The sequence below is a fragment of the Pipra filicauda genome, unplaced genomic scaffold, assembly GCF_003945595.2.
Source record: "Pipra filicauda isolate LSUMZ 115617 unplaced genomic scaffold, ASM394559v2 scaffold30_size5312502_pilon, whole genome shotgun sequence".
NCBI classification, from domain to species: domain Eukaryota; kingdom Metazoa; phylum Chordata; class Aves; order Passeriformes; family Pipridae; genus Pipra; species Pipra filicauda.
In genome coordinates this window covers 667,376-694,160 of record NW_024104432.1, presented here as the reverse complement: position 1 = coordinate 694,160, position 26,785 = coordinate 667,376, and the positions used below count along the sequence as shown (strand labels likewise).

The 26,785-nt window shown below is 37.4% G+C and overlaps 2 protein-coding genes across 5 annotated transcripts in view; one reads left to right on the top strand and one right to left on the bottom strand.

Annotated features, from left to right (window-relative positions):
• Window positions 1–26,785, bottom strand: part of SCLT1 (sodium channel and clathrin linker 1) — a 77,870-nt gene that overhangs the window by 23,568 nt on the left and 27,517 nt on the right. Inside the window, exons 1-8 of one of the 4 annotated variants that reach the window (XM_027716013.2) lie at window positions 12,883–13,162; window positions 9,796–9,857; window positions 8,821–8,890; window positions 7,691–7,746; window positions 7,191–7,323; window positions 6,298–6,420; window positions 3,511–3,576; window positions 1,358–1,428 (exon numbers count right to left, since the gene is read on the bottom strand). In XM_027716013.2, coding sequence (XP_027571814.1) covers window positions 1,358–1,428; window positions 3,511–3,576; window positions 6,298–6,420; window positions 7,191–7,323; window positions 7,691–7,746; window positions 8,821–8,890; window positions 9,796–9,815 — 539 coding nt within the window. In that variant the 5' untranslated portion in view covers window positions 9,816–9,857; window positions 12,883–13,162. Of the gene's footprint in view, window positions 1–1,357; window positions 1,429–3,510; window positions 3,577–6,297; window positions 6,421–7,190; window positions 7,324–7,690; window positions 7,747–8,820; window positions 8,891–9,795; window positions 9,858–12,882; window positions 13,163–26,785 lie in introns of those variants that run through there. The other 3 variants (XM_027716012.2, XM_039383460.1, XM_027716015.2) reach the window with 3 other exon arrangements.
• On the top strand, window positions 14,789–24,322 carry CUNH4orf33 (chromosome unknown C4orf33 homolog). The gene is given in 6 exon segments (XM_027716017.2): window positions 14,789–15,044; window positions 17,088–17,102; window positions 17,105–17,147; window positions 17,338–17,389; window positions 17,497–17,699; window positions 19,322–24,322. Coding segments are annotated over 6 exon segments (564 nt in total). The 5' UTR covers window positions 14,789–14,863; the 3' UTR covers window positions 19,392–24,322.

Here is a 26,785-nt window from a genome sequence, read left to right as displayed (position 1 = left end):
TTGTTGGTTTTTTGCTGGTTTGTTTTTGATCAAAACCATTGAGTGGTAGAAATGCATAAATAAACTAAATCTTGATAGAATTTACTAGATGTCTAAAATGGGTTCAGCGAATGGTAATTGCTTTTGTCCTCACTAATTACAGGAGTCAATTTAAGCATATCAATGCAAGACCAAAGATTTATAGATTAATGAGATATCAAAACAGTATTTGTATGTTCTGCAAGGAAAGAAATTTAAAAAAATAGCGTTCATTCCCTTGAAGAATTAAACAGTGACACACACAAACAAATTGCAAGTGATGATTGAGTTTGGAAACATATTATTTTACTAGATACACTGTATACCCCATTAATCTTGGATTGCTTATCACAACATTTTCCTTCTTCAAAACATACTACTCTGGAAAATAGTTTTTCCATGAAAAAATCCTGGATAATAAAAATGAGAGGTGCTAAGAAGTAAATCCCGCATAAAAACTCATCTTCAGTGACTGAAGTAAATCAGCATTTGTAACTAGATTCTGGTCCTAAAGGTATTGTACAAAGAAAACATAAAAATAAACAATGTTTAAAACAAAGTTTAAGTACATTATACATTTTAAGTTTATAAATTGAAAATTTCATTTTAAAAAGCTTATTTAACGCTTTAGGTACTGCTATAAAAGAAAATAAATCATTGGATAATGACTCCATTTCTTTTTCTATTCTCAGTCCACAAATCGACTGTACTGAAATTAAATTTGGATGCTGACCTCAAACATCACTAATTTAAAGAGAGAACAGACATAGTAAACTAGCATTGAATAGATTTTGGTTGTAAACACAAATAATCATGAAACTGTGTCACAGATATTGTTCCACATTTTCCTTGATATACTCCAGGAATGTAATTAACAGTACTCTTACCTCTAACTTCCATAGAATGTATGGTTTAGAGCTCTTTACTGATAAATTAATGTAAATTTTACTAAAAGCATTAAAACTTGAAGCTTGTTTGAACGTTCAGATTTCAGAACTGTAATGAGCAACCATGTAATTGGATTTTGAGCAAACTGTATTGTAATGAAAACCTCTCTTCAGAGTCAACTGTGCTATGATACTGACACTTTGTTCCTTTTAAATCAAAGGTCAAATCTTGAACATTTCAGGGAAAAGCTGAACCAAACAACACTAACTGGAAACGCATTACTGTAACACTAATGATGCGCACATGTCTAACGAGCTTCAGAGGCATTAACTGGAACCACTGTAACTATTAGAATGAAATTAGCAGTACAAACAAGGCCCATGATAGAGCAGCAGGCTAGGAAAAGCTATAGAAAAGATATTTAATATGTTTTTAATTGCCTGGTTTATACCTCAGTTTTTGTCGTAGCTGCTCTAGTTCCACATTCTGTTCTGTCACAGTTCTCAGAAACTGTTGATTGGTCTGCAAAATAAGGAAATATTTGTAACATGTTCCTTATAGTATTGAAAATGTTATGTATTCAGAATTTTTATAGGACATTTCTACAGAATATTATATAATAAAAATAGCCAATAAGGTCTATTTAACACTATGGCTGGTCTTCAAGTACCAAGATTTATGTAGAGTATTTTAGAAAGGCAAAAGCAGAGTGATGTTCCTTCCCTTCTTTGTCCATATTTTAGTAATAGAACAACTTCACGACACAAAAACTGTAGTAGCTCAGACCTGTCATCTGCACTTCCATGTAGTTTAGGTGCCTAGAATCCCTTGTGACACTTAGTACCACAGCAGACCACAAATGCTGCAAAAAATTCCTGTGTTTTAGGGACAAGGAACAATGAGCAATTGCTCCTCCTTCATTCTTTTGTATGCAAGCCAGAGTGCTGGAGGCGTCATTCTCCTTCAACTGTCTTCCCATTTGAGAATAATTTCATATTTTTGTTACCTACTAGCCTTTTCTAGAGCTTACATATACCTTACATTGAGATATTAAAGATGACCGTAACAGCAGATAGCGTTCAAAACGCACAATATTCTCCTTTTCCTCCCCTCTCCTATTAATTGCTAATATTCTTCTTGCTTTTTTGACTGTTCCTAAGAATTGTTTTCAAACACTTCCTACTTCTAAAATACCTGTTCTGAATGGTAAGTTAATTTCAAGACCATCATGGAATACCCAAAGTGAAAGCCCCTCTTGCCCACATGTATTACTTTGGTTTTATGACACCGATGAGCCTCATCTCCTCAGATGGTAAGATTGACGGAGAGATAGACAACAGGTTAGCAAAGGCATATAGTGCTTTTGGAAAACTCCACAAAAGAGTATGGCGTAATAAACACTTGAAGAAAAGCACCAAGATCAGTGTTTACAAAGCCATAGTGTTGTCGACTCTCTTATATGGCTCCGAATCATGGGTCATCTACCGCCACCACCTGCGTCTCTTAGAACGCTTCCATCAATGCTGCCTCTGCACAATCCTAAACATCCACTGGTCAGACTATGTGACCAACACATCTGTTCTAGAGCAAGCAGCTATCACAAGTTTTGAGGCCATGTTGATGAGAACACAGCTGCGATGGGCAGGGCACGTCTCAAGGATGAAGGACCACCGCCTCCCTAAGATCTTGCTTTACGGTGAACTTGCCACCGGCTGCCGCATGAGAGGAGCCCCGAAGAAAAGATACAAGGACTCCCTGAAACAACATCTCAACCTTGGCCATATTGATCACCATAACTGGTCTACTCTGGCATCAAATCGGGAGGCCTGGAGACACACCATCTATAACGCAGCTGTCTCCTTCGAGAACACACGCAGGATCACCCTCGAGGAAAAAAGGCAACGCAGAAAGAACCGTGTATTGCAGAATACACCATCTAAGGAATCTTTCTGCTGTGCCTTTTGCAATCGGATATGTCTGTCTCGTATTGGCCTCATAAGCCACCAGCGTGCCTGTAGCAAATGTGGATAGAGCCTTCCCAAATCTTCGTTCGCGAAGCCCAGCCATGAGATGAGATGATACCGATAAAATGTCTGATAAAATTACATCAGATAATCAACATCACGAGATCTTTCTACAAATTTCTGCAGTTTACTTCAGTTTTCACTACTCTAAATATTTTAACATCAGCAGTGAACGCTGTTGCCTTAATACTGAATCTCATTTCTAGAACACACATAAATATACTAAACAGCTCCAACCTGAGCACATCTAGGAAACACAGCTGGTTTATCACAATAAAAAACCTGATTAATTACTCTGTCTCTTCACTTTCTATTTTTCAGTTTGTTAGCTGAAAAAAAGGGCATGCTGCTTTATCCCATGACATGCCTTTGGTAACCTCTCAACTACACTGACGTGGTGTTTGGAGTTTAGGAATAAAGCCATCACTAATTGATTTTTGTCTAGTCCCTGGAAAAGTTTGTAAATTTCAGTGGCACAATTTCTTTTTCAACCAGATATTTACGAAGGCCTTTTTGCTTTTGTTTTATAGTCTGAGGAAAAAAAAAATGACTAGCTCACTGTTCAGAAGGTTTTACTTACCAACTCTATTTTCTCATTGGCTTTGTGTAGTTGCTGAGTCAACTGCTGAAAGCTAGTCAGTTGATCCTAAAACAAGAATTCAAAGCTTCTTATAATCATCATAATAATAAAAAGTAAATAATTAGAAAATTTCACAGTCAACTGAAAATATTTTCAAAAAAACTCTACATGTAGCAGGAAATTCAGTATGCCTTTGTAGATTTTAATTAGATTGCTTTTAGCTGTTGACCTCATAATTCAGAAAATTAGATATACTACTGAACAATGTATCTAATTGTCACTCAGTTACAAACTGTCTCCTTCCAAAACTCATAACGCACTTACTCTCAAAATATGAAAGCACACATGAACAGTGCCTATAAAGAGCCACACAAACTATGATGCTACTACAAGCATTTTTGCTAAGCACAGTAACAGACATGTACCCATTAATTAAAAAAATGCTTGTACAGACGTGTTTAATTTGCTCTTTGCCATATAGGATGTCTTGAGTCCATAGAAAAAATGGCTCAATTAAGCCTGAGCCCCTGAATGTGAAATCTGTCATCCTAGGAAAACTAGCGTAACACAGAAAAATCATCTGCAGCATGCGAAGTGCCTTCAGAGCATAGAAAGAACTGAAGTCCCTGAGCTGAAATATCTATTAATTGTGCTGCATTCATCTAACAGTCTCAAGGTCAAGTATATGCCAGAACCCTATTCCTGCAACTCATTTGCCTACTGTATCCAATCCTTATGATATCCTCTCTTTGCTTTTTGTCAGTTCTAATTCTAGTTGGTCTTAACTATTTCTATTTACCTCTGACAGCTATTTTATAAAAGCAACCCTAAAATAAAAGTTTATTTAACTAAAAAGTGTTTTTGCTGGGTGACCAATAGCATTTAAGAATAAAAGGCTGATTAACCTCACTCTTGTTCCAACGGCATTAAAATCCACCAAAAATTTAGTTACTAAGGAAAAGTGGAACCTGACAGCCGTAAACCCTTCAACAGCTACCAATGGATCTCTATAATCTACTATGTGGGTTACCAGTAACTAACAATACAACACAAGAAATAACTTAATAGAAGAAATAAGAGCAGAAAGCTGGAACTACACAAAGATAAGAGTCCTCATTCCTTGAAATAATTATGAAACTTGACAGAGCTCAGTAGCTATACGGATATTTATCCTGTTTCTCAGAAAAGATCACATTGCTAAGGTGAACTTAATATGAAAAAAAAAAAAAATCTGTAAAAAAATATTTCTGAGGTAACCGTGCCCTTAAATCAAGTGCACTTGAAAATAGAAAGGAAATACTAAAAATTTGTAGCTTCTCTTTACAGACATAGAAATACATGTAGCAAGGTACATACAGGCATAAAGTTTCTATTAGTTCTTCACACTGAGCATCTTTATATAGCTCATCAGAGCAGAAGAGCTTTTCTAAGATTTCCTGAAAGGCTTTCCCCAGACACAGCAGAAGAGAAACAAGCTAACATTAGACAAATACTGGTCAACTTCATTTTTCATCTGTTTACAAATGCTTCCTTACTGAATAGCAACAGGGAATGGAAACTACTTTTCCCACTATTCAAACACAGGAGAACAGATGAAAGACTTTCACTTGAGACTTCAGAAATCTCTGGAAACTTTTTCAGATGTTTTACTCTACTAAAGATTTCCAACCATGCAGTTCAAATACATAATTATTTATATGCACATGCATATCTTGTGCATGTATACATATACATACATATGTACTCAGACTCAGTGCATTCCCCAATGTTTCTGCCCATGTTTTTGGAATAAAGAACTTTTCCAATTGTAATAGTGCATTTAGTTGATGAATCAGTGACCGCATCTGACCACTCAACTTTAGATGACTATTATAGAAAATAGTTAACAGTACTCATGATGGACTGAAATGTCGGTAATGTCTTAAGCATTGTCAAAATCACAGAAAGACTTTTTGTCAAACAAAGAAGCAACTGCCTGTTTGAGACCACTAAAACCTGACTGGACTTTGGACTGTGACTGGGGATTTGAGGTAAGACTACTGTCTAATCATCTCAGGTCTGAGGAGAAATAAACAAGGCCCAGGAGCTGGTGGAGGAGAAGAGTTTTGGGGGTGTGATGGTGCTTTCTTAAATCTCTCCACATCAAACCAAAGGAGTAACTCCCACCCCCTGCCCCGGGAAAATCATGTACACATGGGACATTCATGTGAGAGGCAGCTGAGAAGAGGTCATAAACTATCAGATCCCCAAAGCGCCCCCGCAACTCATTTCTGAGGCCTTCCACCACTAAAGGACTGCATGTGATCCAAGTGAGGCAACAAACTCAGAGCCTGTCGCAAGAGATTGCAAAGCTTCCCCCCCACCCCCAGGGGAGGTGCCTAGCATCTCCTGAACATATATTAATCCACTGGACTCTACGTTTTGTGGGACCCTCACCACCAAGAAGACCAGAAGAACCGGACTGATAAGACACCAACAGTTTACATGGAGCAGTGATACATTTTCTATTTTAATCTCTGTCATTTTCTTTCTTCCCCCAACTCCTTTTCCTATTTCTTTCTATCTCTCTGTCTCACATTTACCATTAAATAAAACCCATACTACTGACTTGGGCATCTGGTCTCATTTGTACCTTAATTCAGGCAGACACATCTCTAATAATTTTAATAACCAAATCATAAAAGTACTGTCAGAACCTACTCACTTCAGTTTGACTACACATAGATCCAGAATCTCTACAGTATAGGAAGACGCACCAAAATTAACAAAAATATAAATGAAAATTACATTCTGCCTTTTCCTTTCAGTTACGTGAATCTGCGTTTCAGTCAGGCGTTCCTGGTACTGTTGCTGAAGTCGATCATGTTCCTGTAACAACGTCTGCCAGAGCTCAACTGCTTGTTCTTTTTCCTAAGTTACAGAACAATACCTTGTAAAAATATTCTATTATAGCATATTTATCTTCATCTATCATTCTCTAAAAAGAGAGAACTCCTATTTTGAAGAAATGCCACTACCTATACTTTTTTCTGCTCACATTTTAAATACACAGAGCAAATTCAGATGAAGGAAAACATGCTTAGAATTTCAAATTCCACTTACAAGTGAATCACAAGTTCTCTGCTTTTTTTTTTGAAGAACTCAAACTTTCACAGGTTTTAAGGTAGGCCTACAGTATAGATAATATTCAAATACCAAATTCAGCAATCAAATAAACTTCAATTTAATCATACACAACCGGATTGATAGATCATTGTAATAAGCTGAACAAAATTTGATTGTATTTTCAGATTTAAATATTATTTTCTATATCTCACATATACTTGGCCTCCTCATAGGACATTATAGTGGTTTTGATTAAACTGACAAACTACTAAAAAAATGTGAATTGAACAAAATATATCATTAAGTTGCTCGTCATGAATTCAACATACAGATCAAGTCAACTAGATAAAATTACTGGCACAAATTAACATTAAAAAATTCTTCTATGAATCTAGGAAAGAAGTTCCTTCAGGTTCCTTCAGAAGTTCCTTCAAATTCCATGTCAAGAGAGCCTCGAAACAGTTTCCAAGAACTCTGAAAAAATGAATTCTGAATCAAGAAATAAAACAGTTTTCCCTAATCTGTGAAGGCACAACAAGAGAAATAAAACAGTATAAATCTTTCATCTCACACACTTGCTTTGCCAGTCGTAGTTGTTCTTGAAGGTTTCTCACTACGCCCTCATCTGAAGGAATATCAGTTTCCAGATGCATGAAAGGAAAAGCCTCAAGTTGCTTCTCAAGAACCTCTTTCAACTCTGCATGCAGCCTGAAATTCAAAGAACTAAGTTCAGGAAAGTATTTCTTTAACAGGTATTTTTTTAACAACTGAAATATACCGTGCCTTCCATCTGTACATATTACTTCTCAGTCAAATTTAAATCTATTAAGTTACATTCTATAAACACAAAAGACAGTTTGAAATAGTTTCATATCTAGTTCTTCTAGTGATATGGTTAAATCTCCTATACCTAGTGCTGTAATCTGTATTAAGCATTTTAAGACTCTAACATTAAGATCCTGAATCTACTTAGTAGTTGAAGATTTCAAAGATTTCAAGGTTCTAGAAAAAAGGCTTTTAAATGTTCAAAAATCAAGAGAAAGAGCAGTAGTAACATGGCAGTGCAATTATTTACCTTTCATTTTCCTTGGTGACTTCTTCCAATTTTAGCCTCATCTCGCCCATTTGTACCTGACACCAACACATACAAGAGTAAGCATTCATTTAAGTTACACAAACTCTGCTAATTCTTTCATCTTTTATTTCTGAGTGATACTGTAAAGGATAGACAACTTAATTCAGCATAATACAGTAAATTAAAGTCAATTTCTTTTTTAAGGGATGCCACTTAGATTTAACAGCTGCAAAGTCCTGTTATACCTCAGCATTCAGATGTTATTTCAGGCATTAAACTTAAACTTCTGAAATTCTTATCAGTCTTACAGTTTGATTTTTAATTAACTCAAGTTCTTTTAGGGGCACAGTGGATACCTCTCATCTTTCATGCCATAAGCATTTGAGAAAAGTTTAGGAAACTGAGGAGAAACTTCAGTTAACATTATTCAAACTGGCTGTTCCGTTATCTAGTGCAACAAAACCTTATTGCTTCTGCTGCCTTCTGAAATCAGCCAAGCTTGAAGACTTTATTTGCAAAATCTTTATGATGGACAGATCAAACAAATTCAGTGTGTTAAACCAAAACCACTGTATAATTTCTGCATGTAGATCACAAGTAAAAAATTGCTTTCCGTATGCCACAGGTTTTAAACATATCACTTCATTTTTCAGTCATGTTACAAAGCTTTAAAAAGTTTCATTTTCTGTGACAGAATGGAGGACAGTTCCCTTTCACTTCAGTCTCCATGATAATACACATTTAAAGAAATATTTGAATCTGAAGAATTAACAAGAATGAAGAAGGCTGGGTGTATTCCATACTTGGACTGAGTTGGACTGCATCAGATCAGACCTGGAAGGAAAGAGGGAAACAGCTACCTTGTCTCAATGTTACCTAGAAATATGCCTGCAACCATATCAGAGCATCTAGAGAAATAAAGTGTGCATGTTTCATTTCACCACATTGCTTCTCCAAACAGTAAACTGTTGCAATTTGGACAATGTCCCAATCTTTTCACAGAAAGCTCTCCATTCATCTGCTTGAGGCAGACTGCAGTCCAGCAGGTTTGTGGAGCATGACAAAAACTAGTGGCCTAGATATTAAGACCGCTAACAATACACAGTCTGAAATGTTAGGAATGTCCATACCTGATAAAGCTGCAGTTGTTCTTTCATTTCCTCCAAGTGTTTATCATACTCAGTGACTAGAGTTGACACGCTATAAAGTTGAAAAACATGCTTAGGATAAGTTTTGTAAATGTTGAAACATTCTGATAATTAACTATTTTTAAAGAATTCTTAATCTAGAGACCAGAACGGAACAGTCACTTTTCTTGAGTTCCAAGCTTGACATTCCCCAGAATCTAATGAACAAATTTAATTACTACTTTTAAACTATGATCATTAACAGCATGAGTTCTGTATAACAGAACTAGAACATGGGACACTATAAATGACCATTAATACAACATTAATATTTCCTACATAGAATTCCAAATGTTAAAAGACTAGACTTTATTGCTGTTTTCACATACAACAGTAAGGTAGCCTATAAAACAATGTAAAATACTGTAATTCTACTTCTATACTTTTTCCTTCCTAATATTTTCATAATTGAAAGTAATTCTCTGAAAATTCTATATTTGTCTAGAGTAATAATGCCTTAAAAGCTAACAAGAAAGGCTAGGTTATTTTTGTAACATGAAATTACAGTGATTATGAAACCATTTCCTGATGGGCAACTGTTAGTGTAAGACTGTCAAATAAACATTTTTAAAAACATCCACCTGACCTCAACAGACAGCAGTTACCTAGGTTACCTGGATCAGTGCAATCCTACCAGAACTTTTGTTTATTATCTTAAGATTCAGAGTAGAGAATTCCTTCATTCATCTCTCATCCTTTATGTTCAAGATTGTGGAAGCAAAGTCAGTAATTTAATTTCCTGAATAAATACACTACTATCTAAACACAACTGCTACAGTAACACCTCTACAGACTCCATTCATAAGTTCTCAGACCTTTGAACACTTGTACATAAGACCCAGTTTACCTGGATATTTACACTTCTATGAGCATTCAAATCCATTGTAGCACTCCAACTTATCACTTGAAATCAGTTACCTTTGGTTCCTTTGGTCCATCACCCTGGATCCTAATAGGTCATCACCACCAAGGGCATTTTTCTGTAATGGAATTATTCACATATTAGTACTTGCACATAACTGTATGTAGTTTTAAACTTTTATATGTAACCCAAAACTGTCTGTACCGTAATTGTACACAATATCTTACAGAATCACTTTCAGGTTTACGTTTAGAACCCCTAGTATTCTGGCCCAATATGTAAAAATACTATTTTTTTTTCCTGGAGTTATCTGATATAAAGTATAATTGCATCTGAAGGGGAACCACCTCAATCTTAAAAGAACAATCATAAGTTTGTCTAAGTGCTAAGTCCATTTCCATGCACCTTAGCACCAGGAATGTGCTGATGCCCTAAATTCTGCACAGACTTTCAGACAGGCTTATGGTACCCAGCACAAAAAGTTACCTCAGCATGAGACCAATCTATTAGAAAAGAGAAGTCTATAAAAATAAAAAAGTTACAAATCAAATGTTCTTTCAGGGATAAAACTTTTGAAAATGCACCAAAAATACCATAATTCACTGTTAGGACAGTTTTGTTCTGCTGTTTCTGCTTGGAAAAACAATAAGCAACTTGAGTTGTGTGACAGACCCAAAGCAGGGCCAGGCCATGTTGAAGTGAGCTGTGCTCTATGTTGTTTGTTGCAAAACCTCATTGCAAAAATTCTTACTACTTCCATTCCTGAGTTCATATACCTGCTCAGCAATAACTCTTAAAATAAATCTCATCTGCTTCATAGTGTCTAAGTGCCAGATTTGGCCTCAGATTTAAAAAATACCAAGTTTGAGAATCATGGTTACAATGTCACACATTATTACATAAATGTGACTGCCAGTCAGAAATATGTTTAACAGTATAGTGCTTTGAGGGCAAAAAAAATGTTTCTAAAATTCTTCTATTTAGCACAATTGTTTAAAAGAAAATAGGATTTGAAAAAGCCTACAGAGACTGTAATAATAATGAATTCCATTCCTTTCATATTCCTTCTGTTTTAAGAAATTCTAAAAAATGAAGTTTCTGCCTAGAAAACACACAAACACATACATATCTTCATGATTTGCAAGGTCTAAGGGCAACAAATCGCATTGTGTATCAGATTCAATTAGCTGGATTCTGGGTTTGTCTAGTTTGAAGGAAAGGAGGCTGAAGAGCAACCTCACTGCTTTCCACTGCTTCCTGAGGAGAGGAAATGCAGAGGGAGGTGCTGAGCTCTTCTCTCTGGTATCCAGTGATAGGGTGCCTGGGAGCAGTTCAAAGCTGTGCCAGGGAAGGTTTAGACTGGACATTAGGAAGCACTTCTCTCCTGAGATGGTGGCCAAACACAGGAACAAACTCCCTAGAGAGGAGGTTGAGGCCCTAAAACTCTCAATGTTTAAGAGGCATTTGGACACTACACTAAAGAACATGCTTTAACTTTTGGCCAGACCTGAACTGGTCAGGCAGTTCAACTAGGTGATAGTTGTAGGTTTCTTCCAAATGAAATATTTTATTCTATTTTGTAAGAATTTTGTAAAATTCCTTTGTAACTGGAATGGGGAATGAAGAATGATTTACACAACTTCTTGACTATTTTTCTTGATATATATCCCATGGCTCTTTTTCTAGTTCTAATCTTCTAAAGGGGGGTATAGGAAAAAGATAGAGGCAATAGAAAGGAGGTAACAGTAAAAGAATGTAAGGAACAGGAAGGGGAAAGTTGCTGCCCTTACCAGCCAAAGTATGTAAACATGAGAAACCATAGGTGCAAAAGGGGGCAAATTTTACACATCCCTTATAGAAGCTCATCTTCAACCCTGAATCATTAAATATATTCTGGCAAAAGTTCCAGTGCGTCACAATAATATGTAATATAATGGAGGACTATTATTTTTAGTTTTGGATGCTAATACTTCAAAAAGCATTCAGGTAAAACCCAGCTTTTAAACTGATCAGTGCCAGAGACTAGAATTTCACTCCAAGAACCTTCTTTACAGGTACATATTTAACACAACATATACTTATTCTAAAACATTAAATACAGTACAGCTTAGAGAATCTCTCTTTAGGTGTATTACACACATTCAGTGTTTTAGAACTTTTATTTTACATTCATGAAATAAAAGAAACATCAATCCATATATCAGACTCCGAGTAGGCCTCAAACAACTTTGGGCTCAGCTGGCATACAGGACAACATCAAATTTGTCTTTTGGCACCCATAAAAATGTATAAATATTATTTTTAAGAGAGAATAAAATTCTTTGATAGGAAAGGCAATTCTTACCACTTCACAGTTCATTTAGTCTGAGTTGTATTTAGAGCCTAAAGATTTATAAAATAAGAAGGTAGAGCCAGAAAAAGTAAATACATATGGAAAGGCAAAATTCCAAATGTTTGAAAAACCACGATTTGTTCACGTAACAGCATAATGAACACTCCTGCAAAGTTCAATAAACATACAGATTTTTGAACCAGAATGACTCTTGGTTCAAACAGAAACTTTTCTGCTACTGAGGTCTTTGGAATCAAGAACTGGTCTTTCATCTTTGGCCACCTAAAGCCATCACAAGAAACTTGCTACCAATTCAGATTCTAAGGTTTGAGTAATGCACAGCTATAGCACTTCATGTACTGTGACCTTGTCTTACTACTGTCCTATAAAGTTTTCCTGTGACACTAATCAGGGACAGTGACAGTTCTTCGGACAACACATCCACCCATTTCCTATTTACAGGAATATAAGCTGTGCAGAAGCAACTTCTTTTTGCCAGTATTTTGCTAAGCTGTAGTCTGATTGTCATGTTAAGAAATATTAAAACTATCAAAATTGTATGGTGTAACTAAAAATACTGATTTTAGTCTGTAAAGCAAATTTCGTATGTAAACGGCAAGAGAGCTTTTTCTACCTCTGAGGTGTAAGCCAAGCATAGGAAATGCCGTGGTTTCATAACTAACGAGGCATTGACACAGAAACGCATGTGGTTTTGGCTACTACCGTAATTAGCAGCTTTTAATTACTAGTGTTAACTATTATTCACGCTGTTACTTGAAGAATATAAATTTTCATTGCCACCAACGCTCACCTGGCTGTGCCCGCGTTCCCACCGCAGAGTTCCCCTCGTCAAACACCTGGGGAAAAGTCACTTATTCCAGCCGCTCGCGAGCAGGGAAGGCGAGAGCCGTTCTGGATGGGTGGAGGCGGCAACTCGCGGGCGCCGGGGACCGGCTCCCCTCACCCAGAGACGCGCTCGGGCGGGACCGGAGAGTGGAGCTGCCCCTCCGCTCCCTACCCTCAGCCCCGGGAGGAAAACAGCCCCAGTGCCACCACAGCCACCTCCATACCCGACGGCGGAGCCTCACAACGACACAGGACAACTCCCGTCCGCCAGCGCCTCCGCTCCGCCCTCAGCGACGGCCTCGGTCACGTGGAGCCCAGACAGGGCGGGGCTCTACGGCTGTGGGGGAGAGTGGTGGTAGAGGCTTTCGGTTTCCATGTGAAGGCGGGCTTCTTTTCGGGAGCCACAGCGGCGGGGTGTCTGAAGGTGTAAGAAATCCCTCGTTAAAACTTCGCTTGAGGAGTTTGTGGGTTAAAGGTGGGCGCTCACGCGTTAAACTCCCCTTCGGGAAATTAGTTTGTGGCTAGAGTAGCAGAGGCGGGAACCGAAAGCGGGAGCGACGTGGAGCCCGCTCCACCTGTTGGAGGTTGTAGCCAAGTGGGGATCGGCCTCTTCTCCCAAGCAGTCAGCGAGTGGACGAGAGGGCACAGTCTTAAGCTACACTAGGGATGGCAGTCCCAGAATCAATTAGGTTGGAAAAGATCTCTGAGATCGAGTCTAACCTATGAGCAAACCACCACCATGTCAACTAGACCATGGCACTAAGTGCCACATCCATTTCCTTAAAAACCTCCAGGAACAGTTGTCCAACCTAATTGATTCTGTGATTCAAGTAATGAAATCTTAAATACTGTAAAAGCTGCTGTCTCTGACTCAGTTTCCAACTTTCCCCCTGGAAGCAACTAATAAACAGAGTGTTTATTCCTTCCTGCTTGTTTCTACCCTTTTTGCCGTCAGTTTGGGATGGAAGAGGCAAATCCCCTTGGTAAGGTGAAACATGAGGCAATGACAGTACCTGTCTCCTTGCTGCTGAGATGTAACGCTGCTGTGGCCAAGGTCTGTGATTCCCAAGAAAATGGGTATCTGAGTAACCCAATCTAGTGCTTCCAACTGAAAGGAATGTGGTTACAATTTAGCTACAGAGCCAGCACCTCTCTAGTCACAGGATTTGACAGCATGTGCATAATTCTCAGTCAGGCTACGCACTGCCAGTTCTCTCCTATGGCTGGGAGATGAGTAAGGAAACAAGTCAAGGATACTTTTTGTAGAGATGGGCATGAACTCATAATACTGAGAAGGGTAGGAGTAACAGGCCATAAAATGGTTGTAAACTGAGTACCACTGGTTCTTTTGCTTATTAGATAGATTGAGGCTATTCTTAAGGCTTCTACAGTTATTTCTAAGTAACATCAGCTGTTCATTGCAGTATCCTCTATTCTGACTGCTCTGCAAACATTCAGTGTGTTTAACAAGATGTGCTTGCAGTTTTCTGTGAAATCCCTTAGTTTGTCTGGTTTGCAATGACCGCAAAGAAAAGCTTTAGCTAATTGCTTCGTTTTCTTGTATCTCGAACATTCGTTAAAGGTTTTTCTAAATCTATTTTTCTCGTGTTACCAAATCTTCTAAGACCATGAGATGGAGGCTGTTTTGTTTATCTGTTCTCTTGATAAATATTTCTAGTGGGTTTGGAAGGTTTAGATGCTTGATTGAAAAGCCTTAAGCCTGATAAGACTTCAGAGTGATTTGTAGCCCTGCAGGTATAAAAACCTATGAGAAGCAGCCTTCATGTAACTTTTTATTTAGTGGTTTTACAAAGCTAATCTATTTCAGTTTTGATGTCAAAAATATTATTTTTTTGCTTTATACGAAAGCATATCTTTTTTTCCTGGGTAAGTATGGAATCTGAGATCTTCTTTGACAGAACTTTCTTTTCTCATTTATGTAGTATATGGAATTTAGAATTAAACACACATGGGATGGTTTACCTGTGAGCCATAACCTGGTTATGATTCCGCTGAGGCCAGACAATGCAGGACTGCTAATGGAAGTTCATGGTCCCTTCTGTAATGACCCTCAAGCACCACTTGGAGAGCCAGGGAAACCTTTTGATAGGCTGTGGGACTATGAGGGTAAATGTAACTGTTCTGCAAATAGATCTGATTTCTGTGGACACTGATGTTTCTCTGAAGTTAATATGCCTAGTCTTTATTTAACAGTCATTAATGGTTGTTTTTTCAAACTGATCTAACAGTTGTGTCTGTATGATATCTAATCCAGTTTCTTTGGTCACAGTACTACTTTTACAGGTCAGACCTAAAATGTAAAGTAAAAATTTTCCTTTCTGCTATATCCTGAGGAGTCTGTGAAAGAATACTGGGAAAGAATGCAGTTGTAATCATTGCCTTACCCTTAAACAGCTCCGCAAGTAACTATAAGCCTCCTGCTATATTCAGATGAAAACTACTCCAGATTGACTCAGGAGTGATGCTCTTTTTGTAGGTAGGGAATTGATTTTCATCACTGGCACTGCTAACCATGAGTTGTAGGTCTGTAGTAGTGCAACAATTCAGACAACTGGGAAAAGAAGTGAATGTATTGGGTCACTCATTGAGCTGAATTGACTTCAGTGATGTTCAGGTTGACTCTTCCTGATCTTGTCAATAGTATATGCACTCAAACTTAGTTTTTGGGTAACTGATATAACTTGTGGGCTATCAGAGGATTGACATATTTGAATATCAAAATAGTTTTGTGGCATATATCTATAAATTCCTTTGCAGGAACTAAGTAGAAGTGAAATCCTAAAGATAGATTCTACTTCTACTTTAAGAAGTAAAGTGTTTTAATTGCTTTTCCAAAGTTTCTTTGAGGAATAGGAAGGTGTAAAACACAGAAGTTGCAGCTCAAAAAATACAATCCAAAATTGTACCCAAATGTAATGGGGAAAATTCTATAGTAATGCTGGTTTTTTTCCTTTTCCTGTCACTTTTACTCATTGCTTTGAGTAATGCAAGAATTGAATGTTTCCAGAAGTTCTCTACTTCCTAATTATTGAGCTATTCTGATTAAAGCTCTACTGAAACAGTATTAGCACCTCTTTGATATTATTATAATAGGCTTATGTAAAAATAAATATATCAGTCATATTTAATCATAATTCTAACTAAAGGTTTCTAATAATTACAATTACCATTGTAATTTTATGTGAGAAACACCACTGTAGTTCTACTTTGTGTTCCTGAAATGTGATTCAACTGTAATAACTGAGGCCTGAAGTTGTGTCAGAGAAGGTTTGGATTAGATATTAGAAAAAGGTTCTTCACCCAGAGGGTGGTTGGGTGCTGGAACAGGCTCTCTAGGGAAGTCACAGCACCAAGCCTGGCAGAGTTCAAGAAGCATTTGGACAATACTCTTGGGCACATGGTGTGACTCTTGGGAACGGTCTGGTGCAGGGACAAGAGCTGGACTGAATAATCCTTGTGAATCCTTTCCAACTCATCATATTCTACGATTCTGTAATAGATGGCTTTCAGGTATACCTGGTCAGTAATCCTCTGTCCAAAATATCACCCATCTACAGGGAAAAACCATTTAAGAGCTAAATGTTTTCTCACTGTTTCTGAGATTTAGCAGTCATAGTTTTGGGGGGTGTGCTCTGCTGTAAGTGTCTGATGCTCTGAATCCTCGGGCTACCAGCAAACACAAGACTTATGCACTTAAGTGCTCTACCTGGAGTGCCTGCTTGAGAGTATGATTGAGTAGGATTACTCTGTCTTGGCCCGCTTTGTTCACAGCAAGCATACAGGATGAAATAACTGTATGCTTATGCATTTCTTACTCCAGGAAGAGCTAATCTTACTAGATTTGCCTTATTTTTCTCCTATATCAAGGTGAGTGTTTTCAAAGCTGGAGCTGGTAAAGTTAATAAAATTAGTACAGTACTTTATAACACATTTTGTGATAAGAGGCATGAAAAATAAAAGATCCTGAAGTTAGAATTATAGCACAGCATTTTGAATAGTTAGAAAACTGTCAGTAGCATGTACACAAGCAAGTCAAACTCTGGCATGAAAATCATGAAAACAATGGTTTTAATGAGATATGAAGATCTCAGGACATTACAAAGTAGTTAATATAAAATACTGACAGCCTGGTTTTGGGTTTTCTTTTAGTTATAGAAGCATTTTTCCAAGTGACAGAACTGAGCACTCTTTAGGAGTTGACCTTTGTCCGTAAGTATAGCACTCTGAAAAAGTCACAAATGTTAATTTACACTTCTAGTTCTAATGCTTGTAATATATATGTATGTGGGAGACTTGATACAGAAATTGTTTAAATATGGGGAATGTACATCTTTGTGGCAGTAATAACTTGGCACTGATAACTTGACATCGTTTTAAGAAAATTGTGGTTTTTTGACAGCCACGGGCAGCACTTACTACTGCTGCTTTCTGGCAAAAGAAAAGTATGGAAAGTAAGTAGTAAAGTACATTCACAATGTGCAGAAAAACTAACTACTTTTAGGTACCTGTTTTCTGATCGAAAGATGACATTACCTCTTTTTTTTCTCTCTTTTAACAGAAAGAACTTCCTTTAGAGTTTGAGGTGACCATAATGAAAACCAAATGGGAGGGTAAAGCTCATATTCCTTGTAATTACTTTCCACCATAAATGCACTAACAAGTTCAATGATTTGCAATTCCTGACTTGAAAGAAGAGAGGAAATACAAAGCACTTTATCTTGTGCCTCAACATGAACTACAGGAAGGACAGAAAGCAGATTTGTAAACATAAAATTAACTCTTTTAGTTGCACTATTGTTGGAATACTTAAAGAAAACCAATCTAGTTTTAGGACTGAGTGGCACTAGTATTTTAATTGTACTGCTTAGCTCTGGATCCATTGGTGCTGTATTTTGTATAAAGCACTGAGGCAGATAGCTGTAATCAGTGCTTGATTTCCATGTTATCCCCTAGGTGTATAGAAAACGATGCATTCAATACTATTGACATCTGCTTGATCACCTTCCTGAGCTAAATCATAGATAGGTTGTTCTACTTTTCCCTTGCCTCCAGCACCTCCTGAAGTACCATTTAGTGATAATTTCACCAGATATATTTCCTGTAAATCTCTTTTGCTACTCCCCTACTGTTCTAAACAACTTCACCTCTACAGATGGCTCCATACTGTAGAAAAATTTGAAAAGGCAGACTAAACCAAAAAGCATAATAAAAGGATACCCAGTATCATTAGAAAAACTAGAGAATCTTGATTTTTAAATTGTGCTTTGGGCTTGTTTATTTTCTTTGGCTGTGTGGCTGAGATGGTTGGTCTGATAAAACCTGTTACTTCTGGTCATTTTTTATAAATTAACTAGCTCTAGAGAACAGACTATATTTCTTATGCAACCTTGTCACACAACATACAATGACAAGTAAGGTAAATCATAGATAAATTACTCTTTGTTGCCTTTTTTAAAGAAAAACTTAGGTTCTGCAGCTATTTATTTTTAAAAATTCTAAGCTATTGCTAATAAAATACATTAGCAGTGTTCTGTGAGAAATAGATATTTTTATTTCTCTGTAATAATTTCAAGAAGGGATTCTTTTTACAGTATTGCTTTCAAAAAAAACCCTTGTATTTTTCAGACCTTATGCAAAGAGGCTGTTCCTTGCTTATTCTTAGTTTGTCTTTATTCATTATTCTTTATTCATTATTCTTAGTTTGTCTTTACTCTTACAAATTACCTCCTAATACGAGAGTTCCATTCACCTTTTTAAATGATTAATGTGGTGTCAGATGTTCTATTTACTGTTTGGTGGTTTTTTAATGTATTTATTAGCAATTGGCTTTGGTGCCTTCCTTCTATTGTTTCTGTATGATAGCCTAAAGAAAAAATTCTTAACAAGAAATGATTCATAGTATTTAAAAGAAAATGAGGTTTCTAGTCTTATGAAAAAAATATATTTACTAGCTTCATTATCCCATCCAGTCTTCCTTTCCTCTGTAAGTTGGTCAAGACTTGTAAATTTTGGCTCCACTGGAGTGCGGATATGTCATAAAGCAAGATGTCATTGCTCTTTCTCTGACAGCGGTTCCAGGCAGCATAAGCTGAGGGAGTTTAAAAGGTGAGCACTTTGTTAACTTCACTTTCTGCTGGGTGATACTTCTTCATAGCTGAGGATTTTGCCCCGTGCTTTACAGTACAAGGTTTTCAGAAACACAGTAGTGTTTTTTATTTATAAATTCAAATTTTGGAAAATGAACACATGAAATGCCGGTTACATTCCTGTCCAAGAAAACCATAAAATAAAGATGAATTGAGCATACTGAGAATACTGTCTTTTGTTAAAGACATGTTTACAAGACTTATGACTTTTTTTGTTTATTCCTACTCTCTTTGCAGTCATTGTCTGGAATTTTTCAAGGATTTAGACATGAAAGAAGTAATAGAAGAAGACTGGAAGCAGCTGTGATGGACTGAGATGTTATTAATGTCTTAAACATTGTCAAAATCATAGAAAGCCTTTTTGTCAAGCTGCAAGGAAGCAACTGCCTGTCAGCAACCACTGAAATCACCCCCTCTTCCTCAATATGCTTCTTGACTGGAATTTGGACTGTGAAGGGAAGCTTGAGATAAGACTATTGTCTAATCATCTCAGGTCTGAGGAGAAGTAAACAAGGCTCAGGAAATCTGACCTAGCTGAGCTCAGTGGGTGGCAGAAGAGAACGGTTTGGGGAGTGTGATGGCAAAATCTCTCCACACAAAACAGAGTAAACTGCCCCCCCCCCTCCAGGATGACCACGTACACATGGGGCATTCACATGAGAGGCAGCTGAGAAGGGTCATAAACAATCAAAGACCCCCAAGGTATCCCTCTCACCATGAAGAAGACCAGAAAAATGGGACCTATGGGATGCTGCCCGATTACATGATATATTTTCTATTTTTCTCTCTCTCACTCTCTTCTTGCCCTCGCCACCCTTTTTCTATTTCTTTCTATCTCTCTCTGTCTCAGATTTACTGTTAAATACACCATTCTGGGCAGAGTTTTTTAATATCAGATTAGTAAGGCTTTCCTTGACACCAAAGTCATCAATCAGTCTTAAAATCAACAGTAAAGTATGTGGCTCAGTTGATTCTAAATGAATGAACAGCTCATGTTTCAATTCATCTGGGTATGGAGTTTTTCATCTGTGCAAGAGATAAATCTATTGCTACCAATGACAGTGGAAAAATATGCTAAAATTACAGCTGTGTTTTCATGAGAACTCTAAAGCCTGATAAGGCCAATACCTGGCTTGAAATCTTTTGGGTTCTGGTAGTTGCTGAATTTCTGCTGTATTTTCACTGCTACTTTTTTGTTTCTTGACTGCTGAATGACATTCTTATGCGCCTAAATTTTCGATTAAAATCAGCAGAAAAAATGCCTCCTTCAGGAACAGAGAGAAATGTAGCTTTCATGGATTTTGGTGGCCCAGTACTTGCACTGCAAGTATAACACTACCCTTTCCTCTATGTTCCTATACTTGATGTTTTCCCTAGCCTGGTGCCAAAGTGAGAACTTCATCTGTATTACAGACATCTCGGCTTCAAATTCAGTGTGGAGTTTCTAGTGATACTTAGGTACAGAGGATAGATTTAGAAAAGGTTTTATGAATTTCAGGAAAAGTTTCTGGAACACATAATGTTCAGTATAAAATCTTTTGATAGACTTGAGTGCCTACAAATGATGGTTTGTCCTGTTGTAGCAGGATAGTCCACCCTGATAAGGCCTAGAATCTGATCAGAGAATGCATGCAATGCAAACCATCACTCAAGCTATCATGCAAGTTCAACTGCTGGTGCCAGGTGCTGTCTTGGTATTGAATTATGCTAAAACCAGCCTGGTTCACCAGATTCCGAATCCTGCTTTTCTGAAGCAGAATTTGACAGATAAGATAGTCTGCTTGCCTGTAATCTGTGACTACCAGAGTATATAGTTATATAGTCTGGCACAACTATAAAAACCCGGTCCACCTTTCATTTGGCAGATTCTTCCACACACTTCCTTGAAGTGTGGAGCTTCTCCCTGAAGCACAGATGCCTCCTTCTGGTTACTCCCTAGGGGTTAAAAGATCTATGTGCTATCTCATCTCTACCAATCTCTACTTAATGATTGTTTCTTTTGTTAGCTTTGATACAATTGGTTTAATATAATTGCTTTGTTACAGCTTTGTTACTTTATGTTATATGATACCCTAATAGGAGATTTTTAGCTTTTATATTGTGTAGTGTATAATTCTGATTATGATCTTTCTTCTGTTCACTTGTCTGTTCATTTGTGATAATATATAATTCATTTTATATAAATATATCCATTTTGCCATTATTAAAAACTTACAGGACAAACTGTTTTAATCACACCTCTATAATTCCTTAAATTTAAACTGTTGACACAGTCCAAGGCTAAGAGAGGTTTCAGGCACACCTCAACCTTTCTTCGAGAAGGACTTTAGAAAGCAAGAGAGTCCTTTTTGCACCTCGTGATCAGCAGCAGGGTTTTTTTTTTTAAATAAGTTTGTCTAAACCTTCCACTCTCCCTTGACATACATCACCTTAAGGATATAGCTAAGAAGTCTGAGAATTTTTTTGCATGCCACTTAGATTTGGAAATACTGTACATGTATGTAGCTATATTTTCTACATGTTGGCATGAATAATTTAAACACTAGTGAATACTGTTAGATGGTAATATCTTATCTGTAAACTCTCACAGGATTTACAAATTACATGTTCCTTTTATTTTGTCTAGCATAGCAAGTGCTGCTTAATTTTGGCTGCTGACTTAGTCCTATATAAATTAACTTAGAAAATGGGAAGCTTGCCCACTGAGCAGATTCTACATCTGAAACATAGGTGACTTTAAAATTAAACTACTTAGTTCAGTGAGAGGATTCAGACCAAGACATGTTCCTCGGATCTTTAATAGAAAGAGGACACCCTGCATCCTGTTGAAATGTCATCATCACATCTGGTCACATCATTTTGTCCTTTCTCTGTGCATATCCAAGAAGACTGACTTTGTTGAACTATTGTTCAGGTAGCTGAAGATAACTTTTAGCTCCCATAGATTTTTTTAAATGTTGTCATTCTCAGTTTGCCTTTTGTGAATCTCGTAAGTAAGCACCTTCTACTTAGATAATATTGACAGACAAAAGTGTAAATTGGGTTGTAATTTGGGTTGTAACTCAGAGGCTGAAATGCTTCCAGGCCTTTCTTGTTTATTTAGATCATAAGTGGTTCTAAAAATCTTCTGTGTAGCTTTAGATATCAAAATGCCTGTGAAGCTTTCCACAAGACTGGACTTTCTAAGTCATATTATTGAAAGTATTCTCTGTTTTCTTCTGAGCTTGTATGCAGTAATAACCACAGTCTGATGGTCATATTTTCTTTGCTGTCTTTCAGTTTAGCTGTAAGTGAGAAGAAAAGAAGATGGGAATATTCCGCTTTTGGGAAGAACATGTCAGTGTGATTAATATCTGAGATAGAATGTTAGTTGAGTGGTTTTGTTTGGCTATAGATTCCCTCTTTGTTCCTTCAGTTTTATAGAACTCTACTCTCAGATTTAAGGATATTACGTTTTTTCGCTTGCAGACTTTAGGATGTCAGTGCACACAGCCATCCAATTGCTTTTGCTCTCTTTCCGGTAGACAATAAAGATTCCTTGCTATAAAGTGCCATCTGTTGGAAATTCTAAGTATTGTACATTCAATTGTTTGGCTTCTTTTCTACCCTCAATCCAGGTACAGTTTTCTAAAGAAATACATCAATCTGAAATACTGAATAATCCAATAAAAGTTGAGTAAACTGAAGTAGCTGGATTCCTTATCCAGCTATTTCAAAGGAACCACAGATTCACAGCAGCATAGAGATCTTGATCCACCCCATCTCTCCTTTTTGCAACTTTTTAAAGAGGATAATTACTTCTGCAAAAATTCAACTGATCTCTCTCTCCCTTTCCTTACAAGATTGATTCCATGAAATCATTTAATGAGATGCAACTGTTAAGTGAAGCACAACTGACTAACTTAAAATTTAAGGACATCATCTACTATTAACGAAGTGTTTTAAAGCACATTTTACTGGCATGGCCACAGCTAAAATTTAGAACAGAGCTTTGCTAAGCTGTTCTGTGAACATGTAATCTTTTGTTGGATTGCTGCAGAAGAGTTATGTATAAACCTCCTCTGTGTGTTTAGATGTATAATATTCTCTTGTCAGTATATCTGGTTTTTACCTGTGGCAGGAAGCTTACAGCTTTTCTTGAAGCCTGCAGAAATAGCCAATGCTAAATGACACAGCTCCAGTGCAGTGTCTTTCAGTTCCAAGTCATATCCTCAGGTTGCCTTGGTTGAATTTACCCCAAGAAGATAACAGGTTAAATTTTATCCATGTATAGATAGATAGATATGGATATAAATCATCTATTCTGATGTGCGTACCTAGGACCTTGTTCTTTGGCTGCCCACTCAAGTTTTAAAAACATGACACTTCATCAGAGCCACCCACTTGTTTGCTGCAGTAGAAAGCAAAGACCAAATGAAATCTGAAAGTTTTGGCTCCTTGCCATTACAAATACTAAGATCAGCATGCAAGAACAACTAAGTAGATAAGACACCATGTGCCTCTCTCATGGCAACTTTAATATTCAGATATCAAAACAGCAGCAAAAATCACTGACAGGCAATCAGCAAAACCCAGAGCAGTGATGAAACCATTTTCCACTTTCATACTATGCCACTTAGAAATTAAGATCTGTTTCAAAGTTTTATAGGTGCTGGAAAAGTTGAAGACACAGCTGATGCCCTTCTAATGCTGCCTGTCTAGGCTACTTTCTGTAGCCTAGAAGATGAAGACAAATATTCCCTGATACCAAATTTCCAAAGAACATTCAAGATGAAAGTAGAAGCCTGGCAAAAAAAATCTCCAATTTTAGTACAGCAAGAAAATACAGTGACCTTGTGCGAGCTCTTCATTTCCATAATGGGGACTGCTGAAACACTGCAGTTATGCTGTCATAGGTTTACTTGTTCTAAAAATCCAAGCAGAAATTTTCCTTTCCCCTGTCCCACAGCGCCCCCTGCCGACCAACACTGAGCACTGCAGGCTCTGCTCCTCCAGTTATCCAACAGCACCCCCTGTTGGCCACCACAGAGCACTGCAGACTCTGCTCCTCCGGAGATCCAACAGCGCTCCTGCCAACCGTGATTAGAATTGCGCTGGAGGACAGAGAAGTATCAGACTGCTTCCTTTTTGAAGGGGACTTTTGGGTACAGGATTATTGCTTAGTTGTTTTTGTGCTCTGTAACTGTTTTTGCCAATGTATCCTTTAATAAAGGGTTGTTATTTCTTCCTTTTTCCATACTTCCTTGATTGGAGCCTCTTAATTTCGGATTTACAATTGCTGAGAGAGAAGAGTTTGGTCTACCTCATAACTCATCCCCCTTAGCAAAACACTGCAGTCTCTTTGAACTGAGACATATGCTTAAGTGGGCTGACTCACATGAAAACTGAAATGTAGACATATTTTCCAGCATAATACTACATCCTATGAAGGGCAGGCCCTCTCTCCAGAGATGCAGTATCCCATCATGTCTTACTGTAGGATACAAGTGTCACCAAGGCAAGACCATGACAGAATAGTTCACAGTTGTAAAAGTTGTTCTGCCTCCAATACCCAAATCTGACAGTCTTTTTTAAAAAACATATGAAGTTAATTTGCAAATAGAACATCACCATTTCTAATTCAAGAATATTGAGGCAAATGGGCAGTGGGGATTTTCAGAGTCTATATTTTAATTCTGGGTTGTGTTTCTTATAATCAAATTGTCCCAAACCCTTCTTCACAGAAGCAATGGTCAGGACACAGATCCAATCCTCTTCCTAAACCTTTAAACTGAAGGTGTTTAGAGACAGCTCCTTCTTCAGCAGTGTCAGTCAGTCAGTCACAGTTGTTTCCACTAACCATGGCTACACACGTCATAGCACAACAGCTTGCCTTTGGAAGGTACTACCAGCAAGGATAACTAGGGGTACAGAAAGAATTTAACATCCTATGTGCTTGTGTTTCTCTGGCAGAGCCCAATCATGTCTGCCACCTGTGAGGGGAGATTAAAAGGAGTAGTTCTGATATCAGATATCATCTGTCCTAACATGAGACAACATCAGTGAGGCTTCAGCAAAACTGTCCTAGTGTGAAGCCAGCAAAAGCACAGCTCTCTCTGATAGCTACCACCAACAGAATGCTGCTGTGTCTATCCTACACGTTGTCCTAATGCAAAGAAGTTTCCTAAGATGTACCCACAGCAACAAAATTTAGAAGCAGCAGAAATTGATGTTCCTGCTGGTCTCAGTGCTGGCCCAAGAAGAGGTTCTCCATTAAGAATCTTTTCAACCACTGTGAAAATAAAATCCTCTTTTAGGTGAATTATGACTGGGTGATAAAACCACACAGTCTCAGTAACCAATGAGGAGGAATAACTATTCCAAAACAAGCTAGGGAGGAAAATCAACCAGATAGTAAGAAAAACAGCACACATTTCTGCTGCAAAAGGGGAGACTGCCTGTAATCTTGCTAATATTAGTGCCTTCTTTGGTGCTGTTATTTAACATGTTTTTATGTGGGAGCACTTAAAAACCTCAGGCTTGAATGAGGTTGCCATTAAAATAAAAGTATGCTGCTCCCTCCTGTTATTAAACACTGCACAACTGTTGTTAAACACTTTAGAAAACATTGCTATGGAGACATTTCTTCCAAACAGTGTTTTTAGGTAAATTCAGATTGAGGGGTAAAAAAATATTCCATCAAAAACGCTTGTAAATATTAAATATTTTTTGACTGATTGCATTAAAGATGTGTACCAGGTGAACTGGCTTTGGTATTTCCTTTCTCTTCTGTACATGTCTTTTGTTATTAAAGAGTTTAACCAAAACCATATTCTATATCAGATATCCAAACCAGAATTTGTATACAAATGCAAAGGTCCAAACTCCCAAGGATGAATACATTGGTCAGCCTTTAAGCCATGTGCCCAGGTATGTTTGAGCAAGTTATTGCTTTCATGGAAAGCAATACAGAGCTATCTATGACATAACGGCTTCTTCCTTATTTTATTTTTAATATTATTTTATTTTTAACACTTTTGCACACAGCATTTTTTTATCTTTGAAGAGTTAATAGTCCTTATCAACTTTTAATGGCACAAGATCCAGTAGAATTTCTAAGGAGTTAATACTCTTCATTGATTTACCATTAAAATTAAATTAGAATATACCATTTTGAGTTTGATCTACAAGCTCCATGCATAACTGAATCTTAGTCTAAAGCAACCATTATTCAGCTAGCATTCCTCTCCTCATCTCCACTATAGAGACTGTAATGAGGATTACTTGAGATTAATGTATTCCTGCTCTGCTTTTGATTAATATCATTTTAACTGAATCTTGTTAACAATTAAAAAGGAAAAAATCTTTGAGGAGCAAGGCCTTTGATATTTGAAGTCTGTCAAGCTGTTGTGCCACCTACTGTTGTGCTACATCCTTTCCACCCTAGTTTAACATTTCGTGACTTGCACTCCACAGAGAAGAGATTGTTGCTGGACTGCATTAAGTTCAACAAGCAAGTACCATTCTTTAAGTGTTAAAGGCACAGAGAGAGGTGCACGAGGTGAAAACAGAAGCACTGGTGGAAAGGTCAAATGACAGAGAACATTTGCAGGGACTACAGAGCAAGAAAGGTATTACTTACTCTGTCAAGCAGACACTGCTTACAGAAGTTTATTTTGTTTCAACATCATTATAGTTGCTTGTTACAACTGTGAATTGTCA